The sequence below is a fragment of the Amblyomma americanum genome, chromosome 9 (genome assembly GCF_052857255.1).
Source record: "Amblyomma americanum isolate KBUSLIRL-KWMA chromosome 9, ASM5285725v1, whole genome shotgun sequence".
NCBI classification, from domain to species: Eukaryota; Metazoa; Arthropoda; class Arachnida; order Ixodida; family Ixodidae; genus Amblyomma; species Amblyomma americanum.
In genome coordinates this window covers 33,764,817-33,785,268 of record NC_135505.1, presented here as the reverse complement: position 1 = coordinate 33,785,268, position 20,452 = coordinate 33,764,817, and the positions used below count along the sequence as shown (strand labels likewise).

The following is a 20,452-nucleotide window of genomic DNA, read 5'->3' as shown; positions in this document are numbered from 1 at the left end:
GTTTCGACTGCAGCACTGGCTTCGCAGTTGATTATATGCACTGTGTCCTCCTTGAGGTGGTGAGAACATTTCTCTGTCTTTGGTTTGACACTAAACATCATGGTCAGCCATGGTACATTGGGCGCCTGGTAGATCTGGTGGACAGCAAACTTCAAGCAATTAAGCCACCAGATTACATAATTAGAACTCCGCATTCCCTCAAGCACAGGTGCTACTGGAAGGCTAATGAACTGCGTGCATGGCTTCTGTTTTATTGTTTTCCTGTTCTCTCTGGCATCCTACCAGATGCTTACCTGGAGCACTTTAATCTCCTTGTTGGTGGAATCTATATGTTGCTGTCAGAGTCAGTTTATTTCGAGCAGGTTGATGTGGCAAAAATTGTTATTCAAATTTTTTGATGGTGTTCATGCCTTATATGGAGCACGCCACTGCTCCTTTAATGTACATCAGCTTTTGCATCTTGCTGAATCGGTGAGAAACTGGGGCCCACTCTGGTGCACATCAGCATTTTTTTAGAACAGGAATGGGCAATTGCTGCGCCTTATTAAAGGAACCCAGATCATTGAAAAACACCTTTCACAATTAGTTGGCTTGAGCAATGCGCTGAGCACTCTCCAGAAAGAGGTAAAGGAGATGTCTGATGTCGATTTTGTGTTACGCAAGATTGAAAGTGTTCACTTCACGAAGTTGTCGTCTAATGCTGTTATTTATCATGGTGCATCATGCCGACCAACTGCAGTAGCCAGAAGGGCTTTGATTTCTTTCTTTTCTTCAATGGACAATGTCAGTGTCTATAGAAAAGTTACAATTGGTGCACAGACATTTTCTTCTGTGCTCTATGCAAAGCAGCCGAAGCGGAAATATTTCACAGTTTTGTTTGTAGTTGGTCAGGAGAGAACCATTCCATCAATTCAGTGCTTTGCTAAGTATGCTGGAGAACTCTACATAGTTGTAAACAGGCTGCTTGAGCACGCCGAGCAGTACATACACGGAGGGACAGGATTCATACTGCCTCATGTTGTTTCGACATATCCAAGTAGCCAGATATCCATGTAGCCAGGTGCTAGATTTTGTGTGTATCTCTACAAATTCTTACGAGGCAAATTTATAACTTACAAAGGCAGAAAAATGCATTGAAGGGTATGTTTATTCGCATAGAAACACCAAAATGTGAGGGTTTGTACGTGCAGTCCGTGGGAGTCGCTCCACAAGTTCTTTGTTCTTGTCTTCTGAGCTACAGGCGCTGTAACATTTGCTGCTAATCTCTTTCAGTGACGTTAATGCCCGAACACTTTTCTGCAGTCCCTGCTGGTAGTAGTACGAGGGCGCTTCAATAAAATCCGTATTCTAGTTCATAATGCGCCTTTAACTTGTTCAATTTAAAAGGTGTCACGTTCGAAAGAAAGCGTGGAATGTCTTGTTTTTCAAAAGAACAGATCATTTTTGACATTATCTCCACCAACAATGATGCACCTGTGTCGATAAACGAGCGTTTGTGTGCTGTCAGGGAATGAGCTTGGTGCTGACTACACAAACTACGCACTGCATTAGCGAACTTATCCTTAGACACAAAGTGCATGCCCTTCAGCTGTTCCTTCAGCTTTGGCAGCAGCAATAAGTCACATGGCACTACATCTGAACTATCTGGAATTTCAGATGGATATTTATCACCTGGTAGCTGACATGACAGCACTTCGCCGTGCTTGGCCACACGTTTGAAGACAACTGCCACATTAAAGAAGGTGCAGTTGTGAGATGTTATGCCTCCCAGCGTATATTCCAGACATAGTGCCATATATGGCTCACCGCTAGTCCAAAGCTGTGTAGTAACAATTGAAAGGCATGCCCTTTGTCTGTCAGTAAGCTCACCAATTCAGTGCATAAATCTCCAGTGGCCAGCCCCATCCTTCTCTGGTGGTTTACAAACACCAGTGTATCGATAATGCAAGTTCTTTGTTGCTATGGTAACATAAAAAATGAACTTTTTTTATTGAAGGAAAATGTTTCAAGCTTTCTTGGTATTGCGGCATCTTTGTATTTGAACAGACCAGATGTTACAGATGTTACAGACCAAGAGACCAGACTTTGTGAACGGCCCTTGTATATGTGTGATTATATATATTTGGCTTGTTTTCCTTGGATGTTTTCTGTACAATTTGTTTTATCTCCTGCACAAGGTGCAGTTTTTTTTAGCTGCTCAACACAGATTTCATGATAAATTTCTCAAGTACAGCCTTGTTTATGCTGTGTTGCTCCATGATGTATGAGCTCCATGATGCCTGTATTTTGATTTATTGTAAGGGATATTTGATCTGATGCTTTGCGGTTGTGCAAACTTTCAAAATAAACATTGCGAAAATCCTTTTCGGTTAAACCTTTGCTTTCTGGAAACACGTGTACGTCACACACATCTGAATATTAGTGTTCATTGCTTTTCAACATGCATGGAAAGTTTCCCTTAGCTTTTTTTTCTGTGGGCAGGTTTTGGTGTGTGCAGTTAGCACATAAAAGCTCCTCGGGCTCTGAATGGGTTTTGAACTACATTTGCTCTATTGCACATCGTTGTTATCACACTCAAGAGAAATATTTTCTTGAAAGTTCTCTCGTTGCTTAAAAATTTGCATTCGAGTGCAGATGGCTGCTGCTGTAAACAAATTGTCATATTTGCATGCTTTATACATAGTGTTCAATATTTATCTGTCCAGGTTGCAAAAATCGCTTTGCAAACTACTGGACTCTTTGGGCTCAAATGCCACCACAAAGTACCTTGTGATAGTCTGTTTTTCGGTATGTACGTGAACTTGCATGCAGTTTCCACAATCGGCGAAAGATGGCAATCAGCTGCGGCAGCACATTTCATCGTGGCGAGCAGAGCAGCTGGTTCGCCAAGCTGCATCATCTGGCCAACTGCGAGGCCCGTCTGTGCCCTAGCTATGCGGGACACTGCAGCGCAGTTAGCCAGATGGCACAACCTGTAAAATTGGCTGCTTCTCTTGTTGACAACTTTTGACGAAAAGTTGTGCCGCAGCCGATTCTGGAACATGCAGGTGTTAAATTAATATCAGAAAATGTAGACCAAGTCAATTTGCCCGCAGTTAGCGCTTGGGTCCAAAAGGTCCAGTATTTTGAGCAGGGGAATTTTTTACAGCCTAGACAGATAAACATGGAACACCTGGTATAGTGATGTGCATATGAAACCCAAAGTATAATTATGTCAGCGAACATACATGCTTAGAAGAATTATTTTGAAATATTGAGAGTCCTAGCTTCCCAAAATTCGACACAAATATATATGTCAAAACTAAGCATGTAGCTAGGTCATGCTGAATGTGTCAAAAATTGAAGCTGGGCCACATGATGCCAATATTGGATATGTTGCGTATAGCGTAGATGAATTAAGGCTTAATGTATTGCTGCATAAGGTCCCTATGGTGCACAGATATGGCACTGATCTGGCCTTATGTCACGATGATGCCCAGATATAGCCCTGATTTGGTCGTATAAGGTCGCAATGCGCCCAGATATGGCTCTGATCTGGCCATATAAGGCCGTGACGATGGCACATATACCCCTGATCTGGCCATATAAGGTCGTGACGATGCCACATATGCCCTGATCTGGCCGTATAAGGTCCCGTTACCCGTTCACATATGGATTATATGTTGCCTGATATAGTCAGATCTGAGCCATATAAGGGCAACATTTCGCACATATATGGCCATATATGGCCTGATTTTGACCTGGATCTGCACAGATATGGCTTTATTTGCTGCCTTATATATTTATATCTGGCCGCATATAAAGCATATCTGGACCAGATATGGAATTTCCGTAAGGGTCTCTACGCTTGGTGTACAATATTCACAGAAGAGGCTTTACTCTATGTTTTCAATGGATGCCCTCTCACATAGGTGTCAGAGGCAATGAGGTGGCAGACAGTTTCGCCTCTAATGTCAACGAATCAATTTAAAAAAGTACCTCAAGATAGAAAAATCTCTACAGGGAAACGGTGCTCGACCATTTCAGTACCCTGTGAAGTGCGCCCCAGAAGCCACTTGTGATCAACGAACTGAAAAGATCCCAGGCCACTCTACTACATCGAATTCGCACGGCCTCGGCTCGCACTCCTGCCTGGATGCATAAGATGGGCATGGCATCGTCTCTACTATGTTATTTATGTGGTGTGCGCGGGGATATCAAACATTATATTATGTGTACTGCCCAGAGTACAACGCGGAAAGGCGTGTGAAGTTCGCTTCCTTTAAAGGGAGACTGAAGCACTTTTTGCAAAAATTGGGCTTGCGGTGGCCCCTTAAAGTTTTTGATGCTGCAAACTCGAATATCGAAATAAAATTGGGTAAAAACAAGCCCCAATTGTCGTTTTTAGCAGAAATACGCAGCCGGCGCCTCGGGGCACATCACGGGTCGCGCCGCCGCCTCTGATTGGCCAAGAAGACGTGACGACATTTCGAGGACCAGCGAAGCTGCCGATACGGCTCCAGTGCTGCGTAGGCTGCGTTGCGTGCTGATTGCAGCTCTTCGCGGTGTTGTAAAAGCGATTATAGGACACTTTTGACACTCACGTGAACATCGGGGTGTCACTGTACCAGTTTCGCACACAAACGACGCAGTATCTCTGTTGCGGGGAGCGAAGAGCAGCCGGGATCGTCTACCGACGTTGGAAACTTGCTCTGGTACGTAGTACGTCATTTTTCGAAGTTGCATGTCGTTATTGGCAGAAGCTTGACGACTGTCCGATAACTTTCTCGCGATAAGCCACTTCGCACAATGCCTTTCGGAGTTCGAGGAAGATTCGGAAGATCGTGACGGTGCGCCTATAGTCCACAGAAACGACTAAACCGGAATGTGTTTGCTTTCGCTTGCCCTACGATGTGTTCTTGATCGTGCCGTGGCGTGGTGTGTGAAAAGACCCGCGACCACATTTTTCTCGCCTGGCAATAGCACAACGTACAAAGCGTTGCATGGAGTAGAAAGTATTATGTTGCTGCACAATTAATTGATTGTGCGTGATCTGAGTGCGTTCGTCGGCTGCGATGTGTTTCGCAATATTGCTTTGGTTACGCTGGAGAGCGGCAGTTATACCCGAAGCTTGATGCAACGGAAAGGTGACTTCGCTAGCTCACATGAACTGTGCCAAGACTCGCTGCCGTCGGTAGGGGCCTCCCTTTCGAAAGGAGCCGTCCACAGTGCTCTCGTAGTTGTGCATGCGCCGGCCGGCACCATTCGCGAAAAAATTTCCGGTACGTGTCTGATGCCGGTATGCGATTTTTTCGCATGTAGGGTGGCACCCAGTTGTGCATAACCGTATTTTCGCTGTGGCTGCAATATTACTCGCTCATAACAGGTCTTTGTATGCATGCACAGAATGGAAGATGAGTACTTCTGCTGCATTTATTATCAAGTGCCAGAAATCGCTAGGAGAGACCTGCTCTGTGCGGCTACTGCGAAATTTATGATAGCCTGTGGTTTAACACTACAATTCTTGAAAAAAAAAATGAAGAGCAAATGCTCCACTAATGAGTGAGAAATTTGAATCAACCCTGGGGGAAATTTTAGCACTTTTCATTCACAGGTTATAGCGAAATGCAGCGTACTTGCTGTTTGGCTCATCTGAAAACAAATGAGAAACAGTCTACGCTTTCTGCCAAGTTGTCTCCTGGATACAGTCTGAGAAAACCACCTTTTTTATGTGTTCCTGCAGAGAGAGGTTTCTACAGAGGTGTGTGTTGTTTTCAGTGCTTGAGGTTATTGCAAAGTGAGAGCAAGAAAAAGTGCTTTTTGGAGTGAGGACTAATTTAAATTAGCTGGGTCTGCTGAGTTCTGGCAGGTTTTCTTGCAATCACTGTGCAGGAACCTGGCACTAGTGTGATTGACATGAAGAAACCACATGGCAAAAAACCAGAATTTTATTCCGCTTTGAAGCCAGGAAAAAGTATTTGTGGTCCTCTAAAAATGTTAATAAGGTGCATTAATTTGTGAAGATTGGCAGAACATCTCTTACCATTCAGCGAGGTCACACAAGATAATTGTGTTCCAATACCAACCTGCAAAATAAGACAGCACGGATTACACGGGTTGTCACTTCAGTCAATGACCATTGCCATTGAGCAGTCATGTACAAGCTGGCCGAGCGTTGTTCTGCTATAGGTAGGAGGCGACAGCCTCCTGGCATCCAGCATTTCAGTGACTGCTTGTGATGATCCACTACGCCAGCAGCAACAAAACAGTTAGGCACATGTTGAACCAATATCAAGTTGCATTTTACTACACTGAATAGCTGTATTGTGGCATTTATTGCCGCCGGTGCCAAGCAAGTATGTCCGAGTTAGCAAAACTTCATTCCTTTATTGGGAGTTGATGACACTGCCCTAAAATTCTCGATCATATGAGGCTCTTTGTATGACAGAAAAAATAAGGCAGTTAGGCTGAACTAACACCAACTTGAAAGATGCAGCTGCAGGGATTAAACAAATCGTAGCTTCTACAGCTGAGTGAGTTTGCAAGTCCACTTCAAATAAGATTTTACGTCAGTTAAATTATTTTTTTAAATCTTGGGCATAAATGCAAATATGAGGGCTCCGTGCAGTAATTATACGCTAGCAGCATATGGATGCATGCACAGTAGACACTTGTTCAGGGAACTGTAATAAGAGAGAAGGTCTGTTTGGCTTATCGAACGCTTAGAAGGGCAAGCTAAAGCAATAAAACTCTAGTCATGTTAGAATTGCTACTGCGAATTATAAAATAAATTAAACACTGTCACAGAAAAAATAAAAACCATGTTGGAAGCCTGTTGGCAATGCAAATCTACTTGTGTCAAGGACAAAAAATCACCTCTGAAGATCTGTAATTGGGGTGAAACTTTCCTTTGTAGTCTGCCCTGGCATCTAGCTGTCTCCCTAGTGTGGCTTTGGATTGAGGTAGTTGGTCTGTTTGCAGTTCATGCATGGTTAAATGGTTAGACATAGACATCCAACACTGGATACAATGATGGATGCAATATCGTTCAACTAAATTTTGTGAAAAATTGAGCTACGTATATAGTCTGGTGGAAAGTGCCGTAGTCGAGGGCCAACACACTGAACTCCTAGCTATAAATGTGCCTTGTGTCCATTTCTTCACCATCATTGCCCTTCCAATCAATAAGGCCCAAAAAATTGCAACATGTTTACCGTAAAAATGCAGAGCAGAAAGGTGGCAAGAAAGAAAAGTTTTTTTTTTTCTGCTTACCAATTGACTATTCCATGAAGCACACTAAGCAAAATGATTAAGTCTTCTTTCGTGCTAGCCTGCAAATTGTCGAGAAATGCTGAAGCATAACGCTTTTAAGATCACGCAGATACTGTCGTATAGTGTATGGTGTGTTCACCACAGTCTGTCGCTAGTAATATTTTCTAGAAGACAGCAATGGTTGCTAAATAAGTGATAGTAGTGCATTGGTTCTTTCGTAATGGCAGATAACAAGTATGGGAGATTTCAATCTTAAAAAAATAAAATGAAGGGAGAGCCTCAGTCCAGCGACCAACGTTCCAACAAGAGGACTTGTCTTTGTCAGGTCAAGTGCGGTCATCATTGACGGGGGTTATATAGGCCCTTCACTCTAAGGAGGATGGACTGGGGTTATGGTGGGGAGTGGAGTGAGGAGGGTTGGAAGATGGCACACTTGGTCTTCAAACAGCTGTTGTCTGGCCATGGAGGCTGTCACCTACAGGTAGGGGAGAAGCAGGTTAATAGCCATACTGACATGAAAAAAATGCAAAAACAGACCCCCCCCCCTTTTCAAAAAATATGCAACAGAATCAAAATGAACGATGGCAATAAAACAGCAAGAGGTAAAAAAAGCTAAAGGAAAAAAAATGCCATAAAGGAAAGGATAGAGGCGTTAAAGTGGCTATCAAGGTTGCATTTTTTTCCTTCATAATCTACGCAATCCCCAGCGTATAGTGCACAGTGGTCTACATACTTTCTAGTGGCTGCATGATTTTTCCTACTCTGCCTTCTTATGTTTAGTAATATCTGTTTTTCTTTTTTTGACGAACCAAACATTTTGGTAACTAGTTTTCTCTAATTAAAGTATACGGTGCATGTCATCACATCCTTCGCTGTACATTTTTACCTGTCACAATGGCTATCAAGCCACATTCAGATTTGGGACATGCGGTAAACCCCATACTACTTACCGGTATTTTCTCTGCAGATGGTAAGAAACTGATCATTGTCTGTTGAACCTTGACTTTCTTTTCTCGACCAGCTTCTCTTTTGGGGCCTTTGGAAAACTGCTGCTGAGTGGTGGACGAGATTCTGGAGCAGTTTTCCTCTCCTGAGGCTGCATGCTCTCAGCCATGGCCACAACCTTGTCAAGGAGGCGTTTGACGTAGCCTGTGTGAGCATTTCATCTTGTAGCTTGTGCAATATTCACTTTCTTCGTGACCAAATAAACTAGGTGGTGCAAGCTTACCATGAGTGGGTGACTCCTTTACTGGACAAGCTGTTGGGTCACCACCTGCTGCCTTTGGGTAACGCACACACCATCGAAGTGTGCCATCCTTTGTGCGTGCCTGACCACGTCCACTGTTCTCGTTGTAGTGAAGTACAGCAAGTTGGGTCCTGAAAAAGTTGCACAGGACAGTGTGAAAACGCGTTACCTTGTAACATATGTAAACAGTCCAACTGTAAAGATCATGTGACAAAAGAAGGTCACTGATGGGAGTTGAGCACAACACCATGTTAGCAATTAGTGCTTGAAAGCACCATGTGCACGCGTGATGAAAATACTGAAGGAGCAAAGTACTACTTTTGAAGAGCTATGAGAACAAAGCATCGCCGCAGTTGCCGGGCGGATTGAAAATGAAAATGCAGTGCTTGCATGGTGAACACAGCCGAAACTCTAAATTTCCACAAAGTGTCGGCATGTAAAACCCCTTCTGATTCGGTCGACTGTGTTTTTAATTTCTGTTTATACGACATAAGAAATGATGCAGCTATTGACAATTTCAGTAAGTGTAATTTAAGATGGGCACCTGTTCATATAGTTGCGGCACGTGCCTACATGCCTTTCACTTTTTCTACAGATGCATGTCTAACATTTGTTTTGTTTAACACAATTGTTTTGTGATATCGGTGGCTTCTGACTGTAAAAGTAGAGAATAGAAGACAACAGCTTACCTGGCCCTCATTCCCAAATACGAATAATGGTAGGTCTTTGGTGCAAAATGCACTAGAAGGCTATGAAAAGCCTCTAATCCATAGGTTTGATATCTAGTAGATAGCCGCGGCATGTCTTGCAGAAGGGCCTTAGAAGTTGCAATGTCTTGAAGCTTCTGGAAAGCCTTTGATTCTAAAAAGAAACGGCCATTATCATCTCTTTGTAAAGCTCTAAGTGTGCGGCTTGCTGTATGCTCTGCATCAACCAGTTAAAAAGTGTTTCAGTGCACCTGTAAATAAACTTCCGTTCAGTAATGCACATCTTATAAGTTTCGATAGTTTTAATAAACATTGGTATTTGAGGTGCACTGTAATAAATGGTATGGAAGAAACAAACAGCCATTATTTGCTTAGCTCATGAAGCTTTTCATTGAAATTCTGCTGCACTGCACAGGTAGCTGAAATTTTGGAATCCAGAGAAACCCTCTTGAAAAATCTTGGAACCCTCAACAACCATAGGTTGTCCAGCCTCTCCATTGCATTGCCTGCCATTTCCTCTTGATTTCTACTAAGATATCATTAACTCGTTTGTTCACTTACCCACTCTGCTCTCTTCATATCATAATGTTACACTTTTCACTTTCACAGCTTGCAACATTGTGCTCAATCTAAGTTCAACCTTTTTTGCTAATTCTGTTTCTGCACCATAAGTGAGTACTGGTAAGATACAGCTGTTGTATAATTTCCTCTTGAGCGATACTGGTAAATTACCATTCAATTTTCAGCATAATTGTTAAATGCACTGGTCCTTATTCTTATTATCCTGTTTCTTTCACTCACGTGGTCTGGATCTGCGGTCATTACCTACACTAATTAGACCTCTTCCCTTCCCACTTTTAATGCTTCGTCGCTGCCTATCATAAACCACTGCTCGCTTCAGAGACTGTTGGACGTTGCTTAAGTTCTATGCATAAAGTTTTTAGACCCACTGTTCTGCTTTGCCTGTCGAGGTCATCGATAATGCTTTGCAGTTTGTTCCGAGTTCATTTTTCGAAAGCGCTAAAACAAAACGGACAAAGAAGGAACAGACATGGACAAGTGCTCATCCCTGTCTGTCCCTTCTTTGTCCGTGTTGTTTCAGCGCTTTCGAAAAATGACAAACATGCACCAACTAGCCCCATTTTCCACTCTTCTGGAGTTCCGAGTTCTTTAGCAAGGCAACGTGATCACCAAATTTCATTAACTCTTATCGCTAGTTCTCATTTGAGGTCTGTGAATACCTCCTGTAAACACGCAGTGAATAGTACTCTAGAGATTATGTCTTCGTACCTGAAACCCTCTCTTATTGGAATTTTGTTACTTTATATATCATACCTAGATGTGCCTAATTATGCTTCGCTAGGGCCTTTCACATATTTTCATTACAAAATGTAACATACCTTCTCTGAGCCACTGCTTGGGTCCGATGTCACCGTGCAAGCACGTGGGGAACGATGCCTGGTCGTGTGTGTGGATGTCCCTTATGTGGTTAAGAAGTGACAGCCATTTGGGCACAATGAGTTCTGCTTTGCCTTCGCTAGATGCTGCCGCCCAATACAGATGGTTGCACACAGACTTAATCCAGGGTGCAAGTTCCTTGCAGTTATTTTGTTTTGCAGCTGTGTGCAGTTTCTTGGTGATACCTAAAATGCATATTTAAAAAATAGGACTAATGTAATATATTCCATTAATATGCTGAAAATAACACTTTATCAGCCACCATAAAGCCGCAGCTGCTAGATACCTTTTGCCATGTGCCACACGTCGAACTCATGGGCGATTGCAGCTTTGTTGTTGCGGAGAAAGCACTTGATCTGTGTATGACGGTCGGTCACCAGCACTGCTACCTTGATGCTCTCACTCTCCATAAAAGCAAGGCCTTGTTTCAGGCCTTCTAACTCCATGCGACAGCAGCCGCCAGCATCATTGGACTGTGGTATGATAATGGCAAAGGATATTGAGTGATGTGTAGCGTGTCTACCAATTAAAAAAAGACTGCATGCATTGAGGTCTCTCCTCCCAGCTGTAACTATTTTTAAGAAAATAAATCTTTGTATTTCTAACAATGGTAGTGCTGTGCTGATGCTTCATCTACCAGGACGGGGATTCAAGGCTAAGCCAATGATAATGCATGTGCTGTAGAAAGAAGTCATGATATTTAAATGTTGCGTTACAGTTCATTTGGCGGCATTAGTGAGCTATAGAAATTTACAGAACGTTGTTGTGCAGAACGCACCTGCACGACTTCAAAATGCAAGACTTTGTGGCGTTCAACGTCCATCAGAGTATACGTGCCATATTTAGCACTAAATCCTGGTGAATCAGCCCGTCCATCTCCAGCAAGGTTCACCTGTTGGCCTTGCAGCTCTTGCAGCAGACTTTTCTGCTCTTCTTTCCAAACCTGAAAACAAAACAGTGCGCATTGGACCTTGACCATGCAAAGAAAGCTGGAAACTTCTTCACAATGACTCCTTACCCTGTCAATTGCAGGCCACAGATATGAACGCTGGATTGCAAAAAATGTCCTGTTGCTCACAACTGGTGCACCAATTGAAGCCAGCATTCTCAGTGTAGCTGTTGGGTTGCATCCAGAGAAGAGAACTGCTGTGCAAAGCTGCAGGTTGAGCATCGGCTGCTGTTTTTCGACGTCCTGATTACACCAGTAAACAAAATGGCCAGATGCACACTCCCCATAAACTTCTACAAGTGTGCCTTCACACTCGAATCTGACTGTACGAGGTGCGAGGCACTCTGTGCACAGCTGGAAAAGCTTCCAAAGGTACTTCTCCTGCACCAAAAAAATTTTGTTGCCGGGTTCATCTGGGGAGTTTCCGACACATCCGTGCCTGGAAGAGAATGGGCAAATTTTCAATCGCACTGGACAGCCTAAACACGCTACCTTGCATGAAAAACATGAGTGAATGTTTATGGCACCAGAGTAAAAGTAGGGCAAACAGGTTTTTATCATACTGTTAATAAATCGCATACTTCTCTTCAAATTCTTCGCATGGAGTGTAGTCCTCATCATCGTAGTCCTCATCTCCACCTTCGTCTTCTGTGCTGTCATCATTTTCAATGGCCTCTCTTTGGATTGGCATGGTCGTTTGAGTGGCTACATTTATCATGGGGCTGCCAACCTGAATGCCTAAAAATCATGTGATATGTGCAGCTGCATTTAGTAGTTGTTACCACTGCACGCAACATAGAATATGCGGAAATTTTAGTACAACTGAAAACCTCTATAGCGCTTTGCCCCCTTCCCCGTCATTATTGTACAAATGCATGCATAAAAAATGTACGCTGAATGTGGAGGCACATACCGATAGATACAGTGTGTGGTTTTGTCTGAGAGTGGTGTGATGCCATGCTTCTTTTCACACATGCCTGTACAGCTGTGCTTTTTGTCGCTGGCCGCATCGTTGCTTGGACAGACTTGTGTCTTCCCTCACAAGACTCTGTCAGTTTGACCTCCAGCGTTGCATCATGTGCTGAATCTGCAATAATGAGCTGGTTATCATATAATGTGTAAGGCGTCAATGCCTTGCATTACTCTGCTTGCTGAAGATTGACCATTACCAGTGAGAGCGAGGATACTTAGTGAATTTTCCACGCCGAAGTTTTCATGTCGCATTGCACAAAGATCTGCTCCAGCTTCTGTTGTGACATCTGCAACACAGACTGAGACATGATTTGATGCACAGTATAGGCATGCACAACTAAATGTTCAGACTGAATGTAGCGTCATTACCTGTTGGGCTACCAGAGGGACTGCCCAATTTTGGATCAAGTTTTTCCACGCTTGATCCTTCTCCAAGCAGTTCTGCAAGGACCTGGAAGGATAAAAAGTGTACTGAATTACTGAATTGCTCTTTACTGAAAATGTTTCTATCAAAGCAAGAAAACCGCGTATGTGAAGTCGTTCTCGGCTGTTTGGCGATCATCGAAATGTATGTTTACCTTGTAAGAATACTATGACGCCTGCCGACTTATCGCATTTGCATAACCACATCGGAATTGGACAGATTTGAAAAGTGTGAAGCTATCGGTTACGGAAATAGGGGAATAGCGAGGCGCCAGTGCGCATGGGCAAGACCATTACCATTATAATTTCCCGTCCCGTCTGCATGCGAGGAACCATCAGCAGTGTTTCATTGACGAGTAAGTGACGTTTAGCGCAGGGGTCTCTATAGCATATCCCCTTGCGCGAGAAAAGGAAACCCGAGTACAGCCGCGCGGCGCTGTGCCCGTACCATCGCGGGATCGCTCTCCGCGTGCGCTCCTCGCGGTCAACGCTTCATGCAAAGCTCCACACGCAAATGAGACCAGAATTGCCGCAGAGTAATGAATTTAAAATCGGAAGTAGAAGCACTCACCTCATGTTTCCTTCTTTTAGCAAATGCACTTCTTGGCGGTGGTGGCATGCTTCTTTTGTGCAAAAATAGTGAAGGAACCGCGTCATGGTTCAGCCGTGCCCCTTTGACAGAAACCCCTAGCGATCGCATTAGGGACAAGCTCTGCACGTAGTCGCTGTCACGAAAGTGCTTCGAGCAGAGTACGCTTGCTTTGGTCGGCTTGAAATTCTCCCTCTTCACAGCAACGACCCACTGCGCTGCGAGCTTTTGATCTTTCGGGAAAGTGTGGAAGACGACATCGTCGCGGCCGTAGGTGCTCGTACACCCGAACGCACAGCAGTACCTCATGTTAGATCGGCTGCACGTGGTCGGATGCTGAAAACTTAGCTGAAACACTTTGGGATTACGACCACAACGCAGGCAACACGAGGAGCAACGCGCGCTGAAAGCACGTTCGGGTGACTCGGAGGGTTTCCGGCTCCTCAAAATGACGTCACACGGGCCGACAAGGAGGAGGTTTTCCTCTCTGCTTTTCTCCTCTCCTGCGCTCTCTCGGGACGCGGGAGATTTGAACGGCGCGCATTCAATCTGTGATTGTGGCGATGCTTTTGCAACAACTGAAAAAATAACTTCACAAGCAAGATCAACAATGAGTATACTTCAAAAGCCTAGAAGGTTAGCAGATTTGAAAACCGCCTCAGTCTCCCTTTAATAAGACAGGATCCCTTCACAGTACAGTTCAGGACAATGTCTACACGAGGGGAAACCAGACATGCAGCAGGGAGGCTGCACGCCTTCGTTTAAAATTTTGCAGGACACTGATCTTGTTTTTTAATGATGACAGCAGGAACGGCCTGTGGTCTACTGTGATTGAACGTGTGCGTAGATGGTGTCTTATATAGTGGACTATGTTATACTGTGAGTGAATGTTTGTATGAATTGTGGCACTGCACTGGACTATGTTGTACTCTGACTGAATATGTGCATAGATGGTGACTTCTTTAGTGGACTCTGGTGTAGACGGTGTAGAATGAATGTCTGCAAAGATGGTGAGTGTGGGAGTGGAATATGTGCTAATATAAGTTACTGTGCGCATATTGGGGCCAATCCGACAAGTTTTAGGACATTATTAACAAAGAAGTGACGCTACGTTAGAGCAATTGCCGGCAGAATAAGCAAGGCTTATCCCACATGTAGCATTCAACACTTCAACTCATCTCAGGTCGAATGCTGCATGCAGCATTCGTCGGGTCGTATGTGTATCTATTTCGTCCCCGTTCTTTCGAGGCCCTTGGACCAGATCCGCTTGATTCTTGGTCAGCAGCAGAACGGCGCCGCTACTCAGTTACCTTGGACGCCGCACTGATCACGTAAGATAACTGTCTAAGACTGGAAGACATTTCTTATTCCACTTACACTGCAACTTTTTGCAGATTTAGAGCTGGAGTTGAGCGACACACACTGATTTATCGAAGACGGGATGATTGTTTAAGGAGAGCTTGAATGGCTCTAGAAGCATTCCAAAACAGAAATCCCAATATTGGTGCACTCACTTTTTCAACTAATACATAATAACTCATAAATTTCGTTTCAAAACGCCTACTATCTGCAAATTACATCGGGAAAAGCGGCCTCTTCCCACGGCGCCACGTTTGCTATTAATATTTCAGTTTCTTTCATCGCTCTAGTATTTGCATGAGCCGTTTTATGCAAGTTAGCATAGTATGGTTCTATTGACTATAGCAGCGTAGTCCTCTCTAAATACAAGATGTGGACAGCGTCGTTCACTGCTGAAGCAGAATGCGGCGGCAACAAATGAACCGCCGCGGTGGGTCAGTGGTTAAGGGGCTCGTCTACTGAGCCGGAGTACCCAGGCTCGAACCCGACCGTGGCGGCTGCGCTCTGAAGGAGGTGAACCGAAAAAATTTAGCCAGTGGCTTAGCTCTGGTTAACCCTGGATATACAAGCGAAACGCTTGTAACGGTGAGTCTTCGGATTTTCCTCTTCTGACTCTCTTGTTTCATCTTCCTCAGTCGCTTGGCTGCTGCTGGCTGAAGATGCGATCAAGACACGCTTTTCGGCTTCTTTCCGACGTCGTTTAGCCAGGTGTATTTCCCGTTGTTCAGGCGTTTCGGCTGCACGCTTAGCTTTGGCTTTATCATTTTTTCGCGGTTTTGCAGCCAACTCCCACGCGAGTACTTCTGGATCGGACGAATTTAGTTTCTCAGCTTTTCTGCGTAGTCTAGCAGCAGCCGCACTCTCCATCTCTTCCATGTCGAGTGCGCACGCCTCTTCTTTGGCAACAGCATTATATATCCTCCTTGCGCATGCACATGATGCACATGTGCAGTAGCGCGCGGCTGCGCCGAAAGGTCAGGCGAGGGGCGGCAGCGGCGAGGAGCGACCACCTGCGCGTCGCGTGACGTCACTCGTTTTCGCGCATGCGCATAACTCACCAGTTCGGTTCACTTGAAGCTATGACCCGCGTAGTGAAGCTTTCTGCTTCAAAATGCGCCCGTGTTCTATGCGATGTCAATGGACGTTAAAGATTCCCAGTGGGTTGAAATTATTCCGGAGCCCTCCACAACGGAACCTTTCTCCCCTTCTTCTTTCACTATCTCCTTTACCCCTCTCCTTACGGCGCTGTTTCGGGTGTCTACCGAGATATGTCGGCCAGTTACGGCGTCATTTCCTTTCCTCAAATCAATTTTCAACTTTCAATTGAGCCCAAAAAATTCTCCAAAGATTTAACTCGGCTAAACATATGTAACCAATGTGACATTTAAAGGCAGCCTCTCGGTGAGCTGCGTCCACTGGATGATCGGATTCGGCTTGTCGTGTTCGAAACCTCTGAGACGCAGACAGTTAACGAAACATCCCGCACGGATCATCCATAACGACTGCTGCCCTTAAAATATTAGAGAGCTGTTTCGGCCCGTTGGCACCGGCTGAGAGGGAGCAGAGGCCATCTATACACAGCGAGCGCACAGCTCCGGCATAGCTGCAGTCGGTTGACGTCATGGTTGTCACGTGACTAGCCAGAAGCGAGCGCTCGGTTTCGGTGGCGGCGGCGGCTGAGTGACGTCATAGCTGTGACGTGTTTTCTCATCGGCTCAAGGTCAAACTCGCGATACAGAGAGGAGTAGCGCCAGCTTTCACTTTTAAAGCTATGGTCCGCATTTCTATGGCAACTTGCGCGCGAAATACGTGCATTCGGTATCATTCGAGTTTTCATTTATGCTTCCACATGCGCTAGAGCCGGTCCCAAAGGCAACAGGGTATGGCAAGTGGTCCAAAATCTAGGCCTAACTGTCCTGAACAACCCTCAAGAAATCACGAGACTAGGCAAAAGTATATGTAAAGACACGTCGCCAGACCTAACCCTGGCAAAGAACATACAAAACCGAACATGGACTAACACACGACACACGCTAGGCAGTGACCATTACATTATATCTACCACCTTTGAGACAGCAAAGCATAAATCAGTCTTCAACAAAGTAAAAATTACAGAGTGGGACAAGTTCAGGGTAATAAGAGAACAAAGACAAAAAGACGAAAGCACATACCCAGTAATTGAACATCTCGGGGACTGGGTGGAATCACTAAAAATGGACATTAAGGCTACCACAGCCGAAATCGGCATGGAAGAAGGACAAGTCACTGACTCTAGGTTATTGCATATGTGGGAAGCACATTTCAGCTTGCAAAACCACTGGAAGAGGACCAAACAGAACAAAAATCTTAAAAAGAGAATTGCACATTTGCAGAGACTAATTGAAAAATATACTCTGGAGCTTCAACACAAACAATGGGAGCAAATTTGCGACTGAATGAATGGCAAGCTCGAGTGCAGGAAAACTTGGCATCTGCTAAGGCACCTTCTTAACCCCACAGAGGCTAAATCAACTAAACGAGGGCAACTTATGAGATTAGTGCATCAGTATCAAGGCACCACAGAGGAGTTCTTAACGGAACTACGAGATCGATACTTAAACACAACCCCAGATGGACCGCTGCCAAACTATCAGGGAACACCAAACGAGGACTTGGACGCTGAGATTACGGAGTCGGAAGTGCGGCTTGCCATGGGGCAACTACGCACCACGTCTGCAGCCGGGCCTGACGGTGTTACTAACAAAGCACTTAGAAACTTGGACGCAGGGTCAGTGACAGCACTCACTGATCTCATGAACAAATACTGGACAGACGGAAACATTCCACAAGAATGGAAACATGCAAAGATTACATTCGTTCCAAAGCCAGGCAAGAAATTGTGTATAGAGAATCTACGCCCAATCTCTTTAACATCCTGCTTAGGAAAGTTAATGGAACATATAATTCTCGACATTTTCAGAAGCGCTAAAACACCGAGGACGCAGAAGGGAACAGACAGGGACGAGCGCTACTTCCAACTGTTTATTTCGTAAAACCGCAAGTGCTTTAAACAGTTCTCGAACGCTTTTATGACACGGCAGTAAACTACACGTGCGAGAATACACAGTATAGCTACCGAGACTAAAAGAACCAAGGAGATAAGTGCGCGATTACGTTGATACCCTGAGGAAGGCAAGTTCTTTTTTTGACAATGAAATGGACGGTGAGCTTACACAAGTGCTACCCAGTGATGCTATGTTCTGTGCTTCTATAATCTCTCGGGTTAGTTGATCACGACTACGTCCGATGATGTGGCACTGATTTAACAATGGAGCACAATTGCGGCACTTACTGCAGTGAATGGCTAGGTTGCTTCCGAAGGAATTTTTAACATTGTTGTTGTGCTGGCGTAGCCGGTCATTGAGACAACAGCCCGTTTGCCCAACATACTTTTTGCCACAAGATAGAGGGATGCAGTACACAACACAGTCTACACAGTCAACGTACGCTGTTTGGTGTTTGATACCACATAATTGTTTGACAGAAGAGTAGGGTTTCGTCAGCTTGCAAAGCTTGTTTAGCTTGTTAGGGGCCGTGAAAACAACTCGAACATCTGCTTTCTGCGCCACCTTTTTTAGGTTGTGTGAAACAGTGTGCACGTAAGGGAGCACAGCAACCTTTTTTCTCTCACTAGACTTATTTGCGATTTCGTCGCGACCGTTCAGGTTCCTAAGGACGCGTTCTGCTACCGAGATCTGAAGTGGAACCGGGTAACCAGCGGCGGATAACCGGTTCACTTGTTTATGAAAACTACGGGGCATGCAGTGGTGACAAGATTTCGTCAATGCATTCCTGAAGCAAAGTGCAATCACTCCTCGCTTAACCAGCTTAGAGTGGGCAGAGCGGAAAGCTAAGAGGGGTTTATTGCCGCGAGGTTCGTAGCTCCAGCAAACGTGGTTGTCGGTGAGTGAGAAGTTTATATCGAGGAAGCGGATTTCCCCGCCAGATGGTAGTTCATGGGTTAGTTTTAGTGGGCTGAGATTATTCTGGAAGGCTACTAAAGTCTGGCTAGCTTCGTGTTGAAGGGATTTCTGGTCACAGTCAATAAAAACTAAAAATCATCCACAAATCTAAACACCTTAAAATACTGTGTATTCTCGCACGTGTAGTTTACTGCCGTGTCATAAAAGCGTTCGAGAACTGTTTAAAGCACTTGCGGTTTTACGAAATAAACAGTTGGAAGTAGCGCTCGTCCCTGTCTGTTCCCTTCTGCGTCCTCGGTGTTTTAGCGCTTCTGAAAATGTCAAATCTGCACCAACTAGCCCGATCCGCTACCCTTCTGAACTTCATTTCTAGTTCAACGGGCCCCTTCTTCAATGTTTTGTGTTCCCCAAGTGCGACAGTGTCCCTCATCGCCGCAGTGACATGCAGAGCACGCTCGCTTGCCTTCTGCATCAGAGAAAAAATCCTTCCCCAGGACGTCATCACCGTGCTCGGAGGCTTTGTTCCTTCTGTTGGGCACTCCGGAAGGATATGCAAGATCCTGCGGGCAGAATGTCATCGACAAGCTCGGCTTTACAGAAGCCACCTGGCCATGCAGCTGCTTGACCCAACGGATTCGTCAAAATCTGCTCGCCTTCTACGGGAATACCGGCGCCTATCTTCTCGAGCTACCGAGGCCATCTGGCAGCAGCAACTGAAGATTCTACGGTTGCAGGTCACCGCCCGAGCACAAGTGAAGGGCACCCTGCATAACCCCGAGGGATTGGCTTTGCCAGAAGACATCAAGAACGTCCTGGCCCTTGGCCCCAAGTTCGCCTACGAAACGAAGAAGTCAGGTCATGAGCTTCTGTCCATGGTACGTCGGGTTTCCAAGTTAGCTCCAGACTCCGACGAGGCCAGCCGTTGCACCTTGGACGGCATTGACGTCCTCAACCACAGCAGACCGAATCCATCCAAACTTCCCCTGAAACGCGTTGCAAATTTTTTGTTGGAACAGTCCATGTGTGTTATACCGGCAGATAAGGAAGGCGGCTTTGCTGTCTTCTCCCACGACAGTTTCAACGCGAAAGCGCTGGAGGCTATCTCCGCCACCTTCAATTCCCACGGTGAGATCTCGCTCTCTAGGCGGAAAACCGAAGCGAAAAAATTGTGCACCAGGCTCAGCCTAGATAAACTAACCAGGGGCATTCAGAATTGTCCGCGGAACCACCTCGATGTTTTTTTCAGTGCTAAAACGCATAAGATTGACGTGCCCTTAAGGGTGATTATTTCAGAGAATGGGGCTTGGCAGAAGTGTGTGGCCTTGTTTCTTCAAGAAAAGCTAAATCTGCTAAGCATTGACGACCCCTTTGTGGTTAAGAACTCAGAAGAAGTATTAGACTTTGTTTCATCCCATCCCGACAAGAGCCTTCAGGCTTTTTCAATCGATGTTAAAGACTTATACTACTCACTGCCACATGCTTCTTTACTAGAATATGTTCAAGACAGCATCGACCACTTCGGTGTTGTCCCCTTCC

General features: G+C 45.0%; 1 protein-coding gene and 1 long non-coding RNA gene across 2 annotated transcripts; one reads left to right on the top strand and one right to left on the bottom strand.

The window, feature by feature from the left end:
- Positions 1-4,555: 4,555 nt before the first annotated feature.
- On the top strand, positions 4,556-8,478 carry LOC144104171 (uncharacterized). Its single transcript, XR_013308446.1, has 2 exons — positions 4,556-4,694; positions 8,273-8,478. It is a non-coding gene; the product is annotated as an uncharacterized LOC144104171 (long non-coding RNA).
- LOC144104170 (uncharacterized) lies at positions 7,519-14,199 on the bottom strand. Its single transcript, XM_077637025.1, has 13 exons — positions 13,578-14,199; positions 12,953-13,034; positions 12,781-12,870; positions 12,525-12,698; positions 12,193-12,349; positions 11,681-12,050; positions 11,441-11,605; positions 10,949-11,135; positions 10,605-10,847; positions 9,187-9,358; positions 8,480-8,628; positions 8,202-8,400; positions 7,519-7,726 (listed from the first exon to the last, which is right to left on the bottom strand). The coding sequence occupies exons 1-12, from the start codon at positions 13,902-13,904 to the stop codon at positions 8,234-8,236; spliced, it is 2,283 nt and encodes a 760-aa protein (XP_077493151.1). The 5' UTR covers positions 13,905-14,199; the 3' UTR covers positions 7,519-7,726; positions 8,202-8,233.
- Between the last annotated feature and the right edge of the window lie 6,253 nt (positions 14,200-20,452).